Genomic DNA, 16,352 nt, shown 5'->3' with positions numbered 1-16,352 from the left:
TCACTAACAAACAAATTTTGCAACAAGGCCACTTTTAACTGGCAATAGTTGGTAAATAGCCTTGAAGTCTGCAATCTTAAGCAAAATTGCAGATCTCAGCGATTGTTTATTTTTAGTTGGGATTAGGAACTGAATTCTATGAGAATGTTTTCATGAGATTAAACCACAATTGGTACCACTTTAGTATGCGATTGAGATCATGTTAAGCAAGTGAGGTTGCATACCAAAGTAGCACCTCATCAGCTTATGACTTAAAAATCTTCTTTGTATTTCAACATTTACACATCAACTGCAAATCATTCAAAATCTATCCTACTACTCAATATTGTCAATAACACTGAATGAATGAAGATAACAAGTCTCGATCACAAGTTATACAAAATATCAATTCTCTAAACTTTTTTGTTATCTTGTTGAAGGTTGATTGCTCCACCTTATGCTTCTGAAGCCAAATTTTTAAGCAGGTTTGTTTAAATAATCATTATTATTGTGAAATGTCACATGGTGCCAAGTCCTCTTGTCACTTTGAGCGCTTTTGAAATGATAGTCATACGATATGTTTTTCGTACTGCAACATTGTGTATAACATTCAGTATCAGACCTGAAATAATCCTAACAATCTCCTTCATAAAATACAAAAATTCCAGAGGATATTACTCACCTTTTCTGTTAGGAATTTGCTTCAATGTTGGATCGGATTCAAGCAGCATTTGGCATTTCTCTGATATCTCAAAGTCTTGTTTCGAAACAAGCTTCTTTGGATCTCTTGCAACTAATTTCGAATACTCTTCCCTGGCTGAAAAACACAAAGATTATGTTTTGATCTGAAAATTGACTGATCAGGTTTAGCGAATTACACTAAACCACATCTCCCAACCGGTAAAAATTTCTATCCTAGGGAGAAATTTTGCTTTGTACTCACTGTAGTATTATTACTAATATTCTTTAATATTACTATAATACTTATCTATGCACATATTACAAACTACTTAAACTGTACAAAAGCGGTACTTGCGCATAATACTAGCTCAGTGAAGGAGGAATAAAGGGTTCTAAAATAGGGGAAGGGGGGAATTTAATGAAGAAAGTTGGGAAATACTGAACTGAATCTTTAAAAAGTGCTGAAAGGTTTTTGTCCACAGCTAAAAATATGCAATATAATAAACAGATGAAGACAGAAACTAGCATGAATAACACTCGAAGGAAATCAAATAATATCCATTCAAGTATTATAATTCACAGGCAATGCAAAATGACTAACAGTAATTCATTTTCTAATCCTCAATGAATACGGAAACACTGCAATTATGTGCATCTTCTACACAGTAGTTTAGATATAAAAATATTTGGGATAGTATTTTAATATTTATCCCATGAGAAAGGAGAATCAATAAGATAGCAGGATCCAATTTTGAGTTCATGTGAGTACAGTGTAGGAGTTACTGGTCTATACAGATATTTAATAACGATTCACATATGGGAATAAAGTCTCATTCATATATCAAAAAAAATTCTCACAAAATTGTAGATGGCAGTCATGATGCAATGCGAGACTACCTCGCATATTTCTGTGCATGCAAATTTGTGTAATTATATACAAAAAAACAGATCAAGAATAAATACATGAGCGTAGATGGTGATTATTTTATGTTGCTGACCTTCTGGACTTTTAAGGAAGTTTTTCCACATGACATATCGGAGTTCAAGAGGAATATTTGCATTCAGGCATTGACGCAGTGAAGTCCTGCTGTCCGGCCATTTTTGGAGTAAAGATGTCTGTAAATATTACAGTGGTTTACTTTGATGATCTTACGTCCACAGAAACAATTTAATCAAAGGATATTTATAGACCAGAAAATATAGTCTATGTCAGACTTCCTGCATATCTCCTTGCATATCCATGGTGAGAGCCTTATCGGAGCAAAGGCATATCGACGCATGAAATCCAAATTGGGCTAAGTCCATTTTTCTAGTTTTGAGAAAAACGCAAAAAACGTTGTTTTTTTTTTATTTCTTTTTTTTATTTCTCTAATACCTTACATCGATGATGTCTAGTTTTTATGGTCCACCAAAGTTACAATGAAGGCCATATTCAGATGGTATAAAAAAAATTCCGGCCATTTTTGGAGTAAAGATGTCTGTAAATATTACAGTGGTTTACTTTGATGATCTTACGTCCACAGAAACAATTTAATCAAAGGATATTTATAGACCAGAAAATATAGTCTATGTCAGACTTCCTGCATATCTCCTTGCATATCCATGGTGAGAGCCTTATCGGAGCAAAGGCATATCGACGCATGAAATCCAAATTGGGCTAAGTCCATTTTTCTAGTTTTGAGAAAAACGCAAAAAACGTTTTTTTTTTTTATTTCTTTTTTTTATTTCTCTAATACCTTACATCGATGATGTCTAGTTTTTATGGTCGACCAAAGTTACAATGAAGGCCATATTCAGATGGTATAAAAAAAATTGTGCTCCGCCCCAATTTTTTTTGGCGGGTTTTTTTTTGGACTTAACCCTTTTTGGCTGTCAATTTTCTGGACCAGAAACAATTTTATTGGACCTAGGGCCCCTTTGTTATGTTATTATAGAGGCTGGTATGGACTTAGCGCTTTGTATTATATTTTTTGAGAAGAGCTATGTCCAAAAAACGGACTTAGCCCCAACTTACAATGCAGTTATCCAGAGCTAAGTCCACTATAGTAGACACAGCTCTGTTTAGTTCTCAAATGCCCTAAAAAAAGCAGGGTTATGTCCATAGCTGTCTTGAGATCTAGAGCACCTAGAGATAAGGCAAATAGACCCAAATGTAGAGCTAAGTCCAGGAAAATCAGCAATTGAAAAATGTCATTTTTTGGAAAAGTGTACTTAGCACTGTTTGGTTTTGAGGTGTCGATATGTTCAAACTCACCAAGGTTGGAATGGTATTAACTCTTCCAATTTCTAATGATGATAATCATAGTCAAGATTTCTGACAGAAATTCAACCAAAAAGTTGACTAAGCTTTCGAAAGACAATTTAAAAACGCTAGCATACACCAAAGTCTTTAGGGCAGGGGTCGGGAACCTTTTTGGTCAAGAGAGCCATAAAATATACATATTTTCAATTGCATTTCCGTGCAAGCCATATAACATTTCTTCACTTAATCAGGCCTGAAATGTTTACTCAAAAGTCAACACATACAATGTCAATATACATTTATTGTGATTTCTGATGCTGCATGTAGTCGCTGCGGGCCTTGAACGGTTGCTCACATGCAGCCCAAGTTGAAATCTACAATACTCATCACCCTTTTTCGTTTAGGCATCTCCGTAGTGTTTTTAAAACTATATCGCTTTGTGATGTCACAATATATGTTCCAGACTCCCCTTGTTTGTCACAATGCCTGTCTGGTGATTATCTTACATAACATAGACATGTGCTGGGCGCGCGTTCTCAAACGTATTGGGAATTTCCTGCCAAAATTGGCTATAAAGGTGTTTGAAATCTCGTAACAATAGTAGCCTAAGCTTAGTCTTAGAATATTAGATTTTTCTGGGAGCCATATGCCGTCACCAAAAGAGCCATATATGGCTCGCGAGCCATGGGTTCCCGACCCCTGCTTTAGGGTCTACTGCCTGCATGCTACCGTCAATATGCACATTTAGCCCAGTAGTACATAAAGTTTGCCAACCACTGGTCTTAATGTTGTTTTGGGGGCTTTAGAGCTCGAGTCAGAGTTAGAATTCCCATTTCCATGAGCCAAGTAGGAGTCATTTTCTTTAATCAGGAATCTATAAATTTTGCTATACTTCACAGTCCTGCAGAGAACAACCATCAACATTGTTTCAACTAGAATATATTGTTAGAACTTACAACAGCCTTATGGCATTCATCTTGCAATATTTCCATCTTTGTTTTATTCTGTTGTTTGGTTGTTGATAGTTTGTTTGCTTCTTGGCTAATATTCTCATCTAATGATTCTGATGCAGCTTGAAGAAGTTGAAAATATGCTTCACCTGAAAGAGGTATAATTAAAATTTTATTTTATTATTATTCAATAATATTCTAAAACTGTGGAATTTAGCACCCAGATTTAAAGATAGCAATTCGAAAAGAATTTGATCTGCCATTTTTATCAATGGTTTTTTATCTGCCAATGGACAATTTACTGACATGAATGAAGCAATATACCTAATTGAAATAGATATTATTAATCATTCCGAAACATAGTTATTTGAAAGAATAAATAACAAATAAATTCAATGCGAGATAAAAATTAATAGAGATAGATTGTTGACCAGCCTTGAAAAAATGAGATTCACTTTCACCTGAAAACTCAACTTAAAACTTAGTAATACTATATAATTGTATCTTCCTGATGGGATTAGTTTGAAAAAATGATAGCTGACAACCAGTGTTGCAAACAAAGATGATTGAATACCTTTTTTCAGTGCTTGAAATGCCCTTTGTAGTAGGAGATTCCTTTCTGGTGGTGCTAAATCATTAAATGAACTGACTCCCATTTCATGCATTTGATGATGAACAAGATCATATAACTTCATCATATAGGTTTGCCATTCCTGTCAATGAAGAGTGTAAACAAGATTGAGAAAATATAGTTTCCAAGATATTGTAAAAGTGGTTTGAGTAGTTTAATCACAATTGAAGCGAGAAAACTTGATTCGGCGCATACTGACCTGAGTTTGTTTCAAAGACTTTTTAGATTTCTGGACCCAGTTTGGAAGTCCCGAATATTTGTCCATAGTGCAAATCTCAATCTGATCCAAATTATTCAATAAATCCTGAACTGAGCCATATAAACTGTTGAAAAGAAAAACAAGATAGGATGAACCTTAAAGATGCAACATAAAGTGGATCAGTTCACAAGTGAATCTCAGAGAAAGATTTTAATAAAATGAGAAGGCCGCAACAAGCGAAAGCAAATGGCATTAAATCGCTTTCACTATGTTGGCATAACAACCTCAAAATCTGACATCTTTCTAAAATAGTAGTTCTGTACATACAGGTAGTTGTGACTTGTAGAGCTTTAATTTAAGTGAAAACGTATCATAAAAAAAATTATGTTTTTCAACTTTTTAAGAATGTCTTGGTTGAAACAATGAATATAACATAAAAAATGCTGCGAATATGAACTTGCTTTCCAACAGCTCCACTTGAAGAAGTTTCAATGTCAATGAAAGTGTAGTTAATTGCTCGCTCCAACTGTTTTAAGTATTCTATGTTGAACCTTTTTTCCAACAGAACTTGATCTAGTATAACTTCGTATTTGAATGAGTTGTGACATTGTCTATCAAAGTTGAAACAAATAAACCAATTGTAAAAAAGTTTGAAAGAAATTTAAACAGTAAATACTGATTCATAAAACATTTCTGATCTTTATCACAGATGTTGTAAATATATCATAAAAAATACTAGCTTGCCACATTCTGTTTAAATACATTGAAAAATTGAAATGAAGTTAAAATGCAAACAGAAAATTGAAACTTTGTAAACATTCATGATTTACAGACATTACAGGATTCTTAAGTCTTACAATCCAAAGCAAATAAAACTTGATGGGCAAGAACAAATATTGATTATAGACATTTAATGTTCCAAAAACTTGTAATTTTTTTTTATATGAAGAAGTTAATAATTAAATAGAAGAAAATAGCATGATCTATCTATATAAATATTTTCTTGAAATTGGAAAATATATTTTTTGGCGTTCGATTGATAAAACAAGATACAACAAACATTACCAACAAATAATAAGCAAAGCTAGCTGGATATATCAATAAATCAACTGAATATATTCATATATATATAACAGCATATAAAGAAAAGCAAGCTTGGGCAAAACATTTTAATCGGACTGATCAAAACAAAATTTCATCATTGAAAACAAAGAAGAAGAATCCAATGAAATGTAAATACTACTATTTTTGCAAAGATCAGAATCGTTTCATTTTCGCTATTGCCTACCTTCTTCATTCCACATTGTGTGGGGACCTGGCTTAAAGCAAGGTCTTCAATCCACGATACCATCAATTTTGGTGTACTACCTACTACACAAATACTGAGATGAAGGAACAGTAGATAGTTACAATCATATGCCTATTGTTCACATAAAAAAATCTACAATTATGATGTCAAATATGACTAGCTTCAACACTATTATTTATTGTCTATTTTGGACTTTTAATATGTCAAACTATGTATTAGCTACATCAACTTCATTCATAAGAGCGCTGGACAAGCAAAAAAAGAAATGAATTTGACGGGAATAAGTAAAGGCAACCCTGCCATTATACCTCATCTATTGTATACCTAACCTCATTACAGTTATTACGGCACAGTAAATGAATACATGATATTGTGTACAAATTTTACTCATATTGCACCATTGGATACATAAACAACATGCAAGGCAGTGAGGGGATTTCCATTAAACAATAACACAGAATACGTCACCAAGGCGACCGACTGCTTAAAGCAGACAGAACCACGTGACAAATACGTAGCAATTGCCAAAACTTTTGTCATTTTTTTCAAAAGTATAATCGAAACTAGTCGTTGAGATGATACAGTAATATGAATGAAATAGCGGATGGAAGTTTTTATAGTAGCCTTTATATAACATATTTATTTTACCCTTTAATGTTAGTAGTACCACCCTCTTGTTTTTAAATTAATTTTTTCGTTAATATTCCATTAAGTTACCGATATTCATTTATGTACCCCTGGTTTCAAATGATCGGTGATAAACGAGCTATGCGTCACTGGTTTTCGGCGCCAAATGGTGCAAATCCGTCTGTATCAGCGATACAAAGCACAGAAGCAAGGAGCTGTCGACTCGGCACCTAGTTACATTTTTTTTAAAACTGTCATAAATCGTCTGTATGAGTCTGTTTACATTATATCCGTGCAGTCGTCAACTGAAGCCACAGCCGCAAAGGGGTCAAGTTATTTTAACTCATTCTTATGGCCTATACCGGTACGGTACCAGTACCGGGTATTTTAGTATTTTACCCATCTATAATTTTGTAATTTGCTAGAGGCCGGACAGATTTACATATCTATAATTTTGTAATTTGCTAGCGGTCGGACAGGCCGCGGTAAATTCAACGTTCTCAAAAAACAGTGACATGTTCACTTGTAACAAATTCCGAAAAAGAGGATGGTGTGAAATGTCGTTCAGTTCATTTCCTTACTGCCTCACAGCCTCATGGTTATGTTTTATAAGACAGTACCGGTACTGCAATATGAGCTTGATTCAAGCAAGGTCTTAGACCTTTGCTTATAGTGGAAATATTCAGATATTACTGATAGAAAAAAATATAAGCTCAAAAGTACTTTATATCTGTATATACATTATACTGATATATGACTCGGTTTATTGTTTAAACAGAAATGCCAGTCTGCCAATAGAATAACCAGTTTTCTGTTTTTATTTTGTTAGTGTATATCTAAGGGATTAGGGCACCATAAGGTTATATTAATCCGCCTCCTGACCTCTTGTCTCTTATATATTGATCCAAGTTTTTAAATTTATACACAAGCAGCTAACATATATGTTACAATTTTTAAAAAAGATTTTAAATTTGGGAATCAGTTGAATATTTTGAAATTTTATATGATTTCCACACGAAACTGCAAAGCCCAAGTGTTATTATATTTTATATGACCTTAAATATTACAACCAATACATTGAATACAATACAGCAATATGTAGATATGGATGATTAATTACCAATTTACCATATTTCTGTTATCGGGTAATTCTTCTTTTTCATTTAAGGTATACAAATATTACTGTATATGGTAAAACAGAATCATACTGTATAAAAGATAATAAAAAATGTCTTCAGTCATACCTAAGATTGAGCAACTGTCAAGCAGAGTAATTCGTGTTCTGGGATGCAATCCGTCTCCAATGACTTTACAGGGCACAAACACTTACATTGTTGGCACTGGCAGAAAACGTATTTTAATCGATACTGGTAATCCAAGTGTGCCTGATTACATTTCAAATTTGAAGTCTACTTTGAAAAAATTTAACGTCAGTATTGAAGGAATTGTTCTTACTCATTATCATATGGATCATATCGGGGGTATAGCTGACATTGAAAGGGATGTTATTTCTAGTGGACAAAATGTTCCGCTATATAAATTCGGGCGAGGTATTGATGGCTGGGAAAGTGAAACACCTCCAAACACTGATTCTAAATATTCTTTTGTTGAAAATGCTTCAACAATAAATACAGAAGGTGCAACATTGAAAGTATACCATACACCTGGCCATACAGATGACCATATTATACTTCAGTTAATTGAGGAAAATAATGTGTTTTCTGGTGATTGTGTGCTCGGTGAAGGCACTGCTGTTTTTGAAGATCTTTATGACTACATGAAGTCTCTCGATTTCATTTTGAGTCTTAAACCTGGAAAAATATACCCCGGTCATGGCCCAGTTCTTGAGAATCCAATAGAATATGTTCAATATTACATCAGCCACAGGAATGAAAGGGAAAGCCAAATAATATCAGCTCTGAAAGATTCGTCTGGGCCCCTCAAAAGCCTTGACATTGTGAAAATTATATACGATATACCAGAACATCTTTATGGCCCAGCTGATATCAATGTTAACAATCATCTGAGGAAACTGCTGAAAGAAAACAAAGTTGGCCTAAAGGAGGGTGACTTCTGGCACAACTGTCAAGCTTCTCTTTAACTATTATTGAATTCTTTTAATTTAATTAAAATATCAGTGTTATGTTTTTGACTTGTCATTCTTAATTGCGATTGTGAACTTAATAAGTGGGTACCGAGGTCACAAAAACTCATCAAAAAATGTATGATACTCATCTGAAATAACCATTATAAATCCTAGACAGTTTTGTGCCGAAGTATTGGCAGGTGTAATTCAAATTATTTGTGTTGATTTTATGAGTAACATAATTTTATACTTGAATCTACTTATTTTACTATATTTTTATGATAGTTTTGTAGAGCACAACGCCTTGACATACACCGTCCATAGCTATTGGAGAAATAAATAAATGAGAATTAGTATTCAATATATATGAAAATTAAAGATTGTTTTTATTTTATCATATTAGTGCAATTTTCTGCCACCATTATGTTCGTAAATTACAAGTGATTAGATATATAAACAGCCCAACGTTGTCTTACATTGTGCAATATTTCACTTGTGTGTGACAATGTGGGAATTTTCTTTAATTATCTGACAAAACTTTTTGTGTTAACAATTGTTATTTATATTTAAATTAGTTAACTTCAATAATACTTACTAATGTATGCTATATAAGAAAGGAATAAATAATAATCGATAGAATACCACCATGCCTGCAAAAGGTAAAGGCCGTGGTAAAGCTGCAACAAACTACCAACTTGCAACAACAATAGCAAAAGGAACTGAATTAAAAGATTTGAGAAAAAAGTTATGGTATCTTGGAGAACCAATTGGTTCTGGAGGATTTGGACTCATTTACTTAGGTAATAATATCATTATAATCTATACGTGGAAAAAAATGGCGAAATGTTAGTATTGATGAAAAAAATAATATTATTTGTCAAACGTTATTCGAAATGATGTAATTTTCTCTTTTTTACATGCTCTGTTCGAAAATTGAGTAAATTACATGAAAAAGCTTAATTAATTTCGCATTTGTTACAGTGTAAAGGCCCTGCTGTTTGAAAATAATTAAGTTTTTTAAACAACAGAAAAGTTTCTTGTAATATTTGTTTCTATGTGATTTGAATTAAATTAGGAAGTTTCCATCTGTTGATTACAATATGTCCAAATATTTAATTTAAGCAATTGAATTTGTTATTTCATATTGACATACAAGTACTAATTGATTGATGTTTTCTTTTATACAGCTGATGAAGACAAAAAATGTATCGGAAAAGATAAAGCAAACTATGTGATAAAAGTGGTATGTGGAATTTTACCTTACTTAAATTTGATTAATAAACCTAAGTATTGCCAAAAGCGTCCCTTCTGGTATCATGATAACCTAATTTGCCATGGAATGGAGTGAACCACGCTGATTTGGGTAAAGTGCTCAAACTCATCTAATACACAGCTTTCGGGTGATAGTTTTGAAGGAAAAGTATGCTTTGTGTGATTCAGCGAATTCAAGTTTCATTTATTGCAAAATTATAAATATAAATTATTGGCGGTTTTTATTGGTACCTAATCATTATCAACTGTTCAATATTTAATATTCCTTACTGTTTTGAGGGTTAGTTTTATATGTGTGTATCTCAATTTTCCAGGAACCTCACGGCAATGGTCCTTTGTATTGTGAGGTAGCATTTTATCAGAGAGCTGCTAGGCAAGAGTCCTGTAAGTATCCGTAATACATGGTGTCCATAAAGTCTTTTCACAATTTATCTTGCAATAAATTTTAAATTGCAGAGAGACTTTGGGGGCATGTGTCGTTTTGAAGGGGTTAATTTGTATTTAAAATTTGTGTTAATTGTGTGTTTTGAAAAAAATTATATTTAAGTGAATATCATCTCTGTCTGCTTCTGATCCTATTTACGTTCAACAGTGACTACTTGGAAAAACAAAGCACGCCTATCGTACGTAGGAATCCCAGCTTATGTTGCCCACGGATTACATGCAAATGGAAAGGAGAATCTAAGGTTTATGGTAATGCCAAGATATGGATGTGATCTACACAATCTTTGGCTTAAAGCTGATAAAAAGTTTTCTCGTGTTACTGTCTGTCAACTTGCTATTGAACTGGTTCGTAAGATGAATTCTTTCTGATGCATTGAGTGAATAGTTCGTACTTTTCTTTTACTTGTTTTGCATGCCTGATATCACAGCTATTGAATATTTTAGGTGGCACAGTTTTTTTTAATGGAAATTAACCTTCAAAAGCATGATTTTCAACTGAACGTGTTGAAATTACTAAATTGCCTAAGCCCTTACAGCTTCAATGTTATAAATAAGATAAATTAATTTAAACATTACACAAAGAAATTAATTAGCCAGGAATTACCAATGTGGTTCCCCGTATGAAAAACATTTGACATTTGAATACTGAACTGGATGCTGTAGCCTTTTTTGATGATCTTTAACAATAGAATTATTTATTTGTCTTTATATCTCACAGCTGAATTCGTTGCAATATATGCATGAAAATGAATATGTACACGCAGATGTGAAAGGTGCAAATATTTTAGTTGGGCATAAAGATCAAAATCAGGTTTGGGATGGTTTAATATTTCTTCTCTATATTGGCAATCACCATAACCAGCTAATTTGTTAATTATTGTTCCATTTCAGATATATTTAGTAGATTTTGGTCTTGCTTTTCGATATATTGTTGATGGAAAACACAAACCATATTTGGAAGATCCTAGAAAAGCTCATGATGGAACCATTGAATATACAAGCAGAGATGCACACAGAGGTGTTGGTAAGAGAGGCAGTATCAATATCTTTATGTTTATATATATATATAATTCTTTTACTCGTGGAAGTGATTTCAAATTTTATAAGCATTCTTCTATATTGAATGAGGACTGTGGAAACAGATTTGATATTGGAGTCAACAGCTGATACATATTTCCAAACTCTTCCAAGTCAGGAGAGTTTAAATTTATATTTCTTCGGTGTCAAAATCGGATGTGACTTTCAGACTTTTTTTGGAGATAATTGAAGTCAAATTTCAAACAGGAAGTTTCACAGCAGTTAATAAAAGGCTTGTGAATGCCAGGGTTTTTGAACTGAAAATTGAATTTGATTGAGTCAAAATTTAGTAGAACGTGCGGTCTGGAGACAGAGTAAAATTTTCTTGTCATCCCGGTGCCAGGGTCGTCAAGTGTACATTTTCCCAGATTTCAAAGCATGCATCTGAGAATGATTAGAGATGGTAAATGATATAAGACAAACTGTGTTATCGTTTCAGCTCCCTCAAGACGATCAGATCTAGAAATACTTGGATATGTTTTACTGCACTGGGTGTCTGGAAAATTACCTTGGGAAGATAATCTAACCAACAAGAACTACGTGAGAGATGAAAAAATAAAACATATGGATAATGTAAAACAATTTGTTTTATCAGTCTATCCAGAGGCAAAATCAAAGAAAGGTATGTCCAATTGCAATGACTTTTTAATAAAGTTTCTCAAATTAACATTTGTTCACCTGATATTAGAATTTAGTGAAAGAAAATTATAACTTTACCATTACAGCTTTTGTGATGTACCTTCATTTAGAAAATTTGAAAACAGCAATCAGATATTGTCGGCATCTATCAATATCAGCCTTAGTGAGGCAAATAACAAATGATCTATTATGCCAATTGCCAAATATATTCTAAACTGACTCATACCCATTGGGCATATTCAATGAGTTTGGATTTGAAAATGCATGGAAGTAAGATCAGATTGGTCTTCCATTTTCACAGTTTTCATAACTTGAATGAAGGCCTTTTTGTTCACACTCTGAAACTTTATTTGCTCAAAAATCAAAATGATAAACTTCTGAAACTATTCTGAATATTCCTTCCTAGACTCAGGAATTTAGAACAGTGGTTCCCAAACTGGCCAATTAGGGCTCGCGTAACGATTTAATATGGCCCTCCAAACTTGAGTGTCATAGTTTAACACTTTGTTTTCTAGATACCACCAATTGTTACATCATTATAACAGTTTAAGCATGAGCATATTCGTAACGATTCAGTTCAGTATCTCAATTATAGGTACAGGCACTGGTATCGACCCCCTGCGTGCACTCTCCTCTCCTGGCCCGCAAATATCCTTCAGCTTCTAATTTTGGCCTGCGGTTTATCAACTTTGGGAACCACGGATTTAGAATAATAAATCTAATTATCAATTCGTATGGACATGATGATCATATAATAAAATACTTTTGATTTCATTGCATTTCATTATTTTTTTCATGCTATCTAGTAATTATATATATATGACCATTTCTAACAGCTGTTGAAATCGAAAAGTTTCTTCAATACGTTTCAAAGATGGATTATGAAGATGAACCAGATTATTCTGTGTTGAAAAAATACTTTCAAGATGCCCTTAAATCAATGGGAGTTTCACTCAAAGCAAAAATAACTTTTGAAAATGATGAGACGCCAACACCAGCCAAAAAGAAGCGAACAACACAATCACGAGCAAAGGTAAGATAATTAATAAGAATTGAAAACATGATGGTGTTGATTTTTTCCTTTTTGAAATGCATGGACTTACGACAAAAAATATTAATCTCAAATCTGTTAGAGCTCACAGTCGGAAGAAGATGATTTACCCAACAAACGTCCTAAACGTACGCCAGCCAAGAGAAAACAATACACTACGAGCTCATCAGAGGACGATGCAATGAACATAAATTCATCCACTCCTAGCGAACCATCTCCGAAAGTTGCACCTAAGTCCAGAAAGCTGACTAAAACTTCTACCTCGGCAAGGAAACGTCCACAAAAAGTAACTAAAAAGACTGTTTTATCAAGTTCTTCTGATGAAAATGTTGTTATTAATGATGACTCTTCTGCAGATGAGGAAGCAGACAGCGCAGAAGTTTCACCCCCAAAAAAGACAATTAAGAGGAATTCAAAAAAACAATTAAAAAAACAGACACAAAAAATAATCAAACATGACGAAAATGATTTCACAACTACGCCTTCAGAGAACTCGGATGAAGATGTAAAGGTTGTTGATTCAACTTTTGACACTACCAGCCCAAGACGTAGTCCAAGAATAAGCAAAAATCCTAAAAATTCATTGATCAAATCTCCAACGAAAATTGCAAGCAGTTCTAAGAGGTATGTAAAACTAAAATAAAAATTAATTTGATGCATTACGTAGTGATTGTTTTTACATTAAAAATCTATTGTTTTTCAGTTCCTCAATCGCTAAATCTCGCTATTCCATGGCACCATTGCATACCAAGAGTGTTTTGGGTAAAGAAGATACTTTGAGTGGGAAGTACTCTGGGAAACATCCAGGTTTGTTTATTTTTTTTTTTAATTGGAAAAGATTTAACTTTTTGAGGAACAGTAGTATTTATGTGGTCAAGATTAGGCATGGTTTTATTCTGCTCCCACCATGGTTATTTTTACCAATTTTATGTATGAATTAATTGTCAAATTTTACAGTCATAAATATAGTATGGGTATTTATTCTGTCACAGTAGCCTATCAATATCGCAATGTTCACAACTTCGCCTGACCACAAGATTGCTAATACGAAGGCGGCATCGCCACAAGGAGGGTAATTTTGGTGATGATGACGTCATCCCACACAAAAAAAAAAACGAAAAATGCAATCTTTAACTACTGAAACTTTCAAAGCATTTGGTCCCGTAGTTTAAGAGAATAACAAAACGATCCATAGGTCCACTTCGTATCCAATAAGATTGTTTTGGAAGGACAGCTCGCAAATCGTTTGTTTCACCCTTAATTCATTAGACATGAAGTGTACATATAAATCGTTTTGGCATGTTGTTGTTCTTCTTCATTTTTTTTTGTTATAAAAGAATCGCTCTCTGTACTGAACCAAACTATTGTATCTCAAATTCCGAGTGGTTAAAGATTGGGTTTTTTCACTAGAAGGCTATTACCCTAATTTATTTCATAAATGTCTGTGGGCTCAATGGAATTCGTTTTTTTGTTTGCTATGGCATCAAAGTTAAAAATTGCGCACCTTGTGGCGGTAGTATACTGTGACCGATTGCATACCCATACTACTTCATTTTGGCCTTCGTGTCCATATTTTGAGCATCACTATCTTTTTTAAATTATAATGCATATATTCTACGGTCCCAATCAGGGTTAAGGTTGCAAGACTATCCGTTTTGCACGATTCGAAATTGAGGCAATAATTAAATACCAGTAAACCTTTCATTTCCAGTAATCATACGGAGAAGAAAAGTGAAGCGACCCAAGAACGATGCCACAACCCAAACAACTCCTAATCTGAAAAAGACTTTGGCCAGAGTTTAATTTAACGATGATGAAATCAATCATTCTTCTACACTGCCTGTCAATGTTTTTGTTATTGCTTTCCGTGTTAGGTTGATTTTAAATGTAAATAAATGAAATATAAGAAATATTGTCCGTTTTCACTTATTTTTCAGAATTTGTTTCTTATGAAATTCGATATATTTATCCAGCTGTTGCCACTACAGGCAAATATTCACACTCACCTTGTGTTATGCTGTTAATTGATGTGCATGAGACTTCCGCCATCATTTATTTTGTTCTTGTGATGACTAAATTGACCATCTCAGCCATTTTAGTAGATGGTAAACACTAAACATCAATAAATGCATCACTTGTTTAAATTTGCATAGCCATTTGCTGGTTTTAAGCAGTCAGGATAGAGAATTATATTGTATATTTGTTTCAAAACTGCAATAAGAAAAAACTTTTTCGGTATGCGTGACCGTGATAACTAAAAATTACATATTATGTGGCCAAATAGTCTAAATTTATTACAGTTTGAGAGAACCGTAATAGTCAAGTACAAATGATTATAGAGGTTTATACGACTATGCTCGTATTTCAAGCACATCAGAGTGGACAGAATAGGCTGCGCATATAAAATTTACAATGTTCTTCCAATAGTAGTATTTCGATGCTTTTTTATCAAAAAAATTAATCAGTCTCTTGATGCTTTCGCATACATGTAGACTCTCAATATAGTTCTGGTACTATTACTGCCTGAATCAGAATCGAGTGAAAGTAATTGTTTATCTTTGGCATTGAACTGCTCAATAGTAATTGCATAAAATGGGAAGTGTCACAGCATAAAATTTGGCAGCACCCCCTTTGCTTAAGTGAAACCACGCAACAATTTCAAAACTAGCTTATGGCCAATAAGCGCAGGGTCTCACTGAGTTAATTTCCGATTTCATTTTAGTAATTTTTCAGCCAGACAGTACATGCCGTTTAGTATTTGAGCATACCCTTGGGTCACAAGGTTTTACGGAATTTATTTTTCTTCAAATACGAGTCACTTAAAAGGAAGGTTGCGAGCCACTGCACACCGAAGTTCATAGTATACACTTCATAAACAATATCAAAATGAATAAATGATAGTCAGTAATAAATCTTAGAACTTTTATCATTATTTTGAAAATCAAACCTCATTGAGTTTTTATTAAAGGGTATGATCGAGTCAGAGACCTCAACCATCTCGAGGGTGTGGCCCATGGTGCTAAGTATTACCGCACCTCTAATTATTTTGCGTGGGTTTGCCAGTTCGAATCCCATGGGGGACAATCACTTGAAGGGGATTGCTGGGCTCCTTACCACGGGGTGGTTCTCGTAACCAGTTGTCCCAGCTTTCTCCATCAAGCATTT

General features: G+C 33.7%; 3 protein-coding genes across 3 annotated transcripts in view; 2 read left to right on the top strand and 1 right to left on the bottom strand.

Annotated features, from left to right (window-relative positions):
- Positions 1-6,745, bottom strand: part of LOC120327175 (uncharacterized) — a 28,603-nt gene extending 21,858 nt beyond the window's left edge. The window contains exons 1-6 of the mRNA XM_078111647.1: positions 5,971-6,745; positions 4,683-5,293; positions 4,427-4,565; positions 3,859-4,001; positions 1,659-1,776; positions 662-796 (exon numbers count right to left, since the gene is read on the bottom strand). Coding sequence (XP_077967773.1) covers positions 662-796; positions 1,659-1,776; positions 3,859-4,001; positions 4,427-4,565; positions 4,683-4,748 — 601 coding nt within the window. The 5' untranslated portion in view covers positions 4,749-5,293; positions 5,971-6,745. The remainder of the gene's footprint in view (positions 1-661; positions 797-1,658; positions 1,777-3,858; positions 4,002-4,426; positions 4,566-4,682; positions 5,294-5,970) is intronic.
- Positions 6,746-7,764: 1,019 nt separating this feature from the next.
- On the top strand, positions 7,765-9,279 carry LOC120327218 (endoribonuclease LACTB2-like). The gene has a single exon (XM_039393676.2). It carries the CDS (start codon positions 7,847-7,849, stop codon positions 8,717-8,719), a length of 873 nt encoding a protein of 290 aa, XP_039249610.2. The 5' UTR covers positions 7,765-7,846; the 3' UTR covers positions 8,720-9,279.
- Positions 9,260-15,099, top strand: LOC120327186 (serine/threonine-protein kinase VRK1-like). Its single transcript, XM_078111648.1, has 11 exons — positions 9,260-9,504; positions 9,892-9,947; positions 10,291-10,360; positions 10,569-10,765; positions 11,139-11,231; positions 11,312-11,444; positions 11,937-12,119; positions 12,973-13,169; positions 13,270-13,811; positions 13,891-13,994; positions 14,899-15,099. The coding sequence occupies exons 1-11, from the start codon at positions 9,351-9,353 to the stop codon at positions 14,988-14,990; spliced, it is 1,821 nt and encodes a 606-aa protein (XP_077967774.1). The 5' UTR covers positions 9,260-9,350; the 3' UTR covers positions 14,991-15,099.
- The last annotated feature ends 1,253 nt before the right edge of the window (positions 15,100-16,352 follow it).

The sequence above is a fragment of the Styela clava genome, chromosome 4 (genome assembly GCF_964204865.1).
Source record: "Styela clava chromosome 4, kaStyClav1.hap1.2, whole genome shotgun sequence".
Taxonomy (NCBI): domain Eukaryota; kingdom Metazoa; phylum Chordata; class Ascidiacea; order Stolidobranchia; family Styelidae; genus Styela; species Styela clava.
This window is presented reverse-complemented; position numbering and strand designations above follow the sequence as displayed.

Excerpts from the sequence above, each read along its gene's own strand:
- LOC120327218 (XM_039393676.2), top strand. The coding sequence starts at position 7,847 with ATGTCTTCAGTCATACCTAAGATTGAGCAACTGTCAAGCAGAGTAATT.
- LOC120327186 (XM_078111648.1), top strand. The coding sequence starts at position 9,351 with ATGCCTGCAAAAGGTAAAGGCCGTGGTAAAGCTGCAACAAACTACCAA. Across the intron at positions 10,361-10,568 it reads AGCTGCTAGGCAAGAGTCCT|TGACTACTTGGAAAAACAAA; the intron begins GTAAGTATCCGT and ends TACGTTCAACAG. Across the intron at positions 12,120-12,972 it reads AGAGGCAAAATCAAAGAAAG|CTGTTGAAATCGAAAAGTTT; the intron begins GTATGTCCAATT and ends CATTTCTAACAG.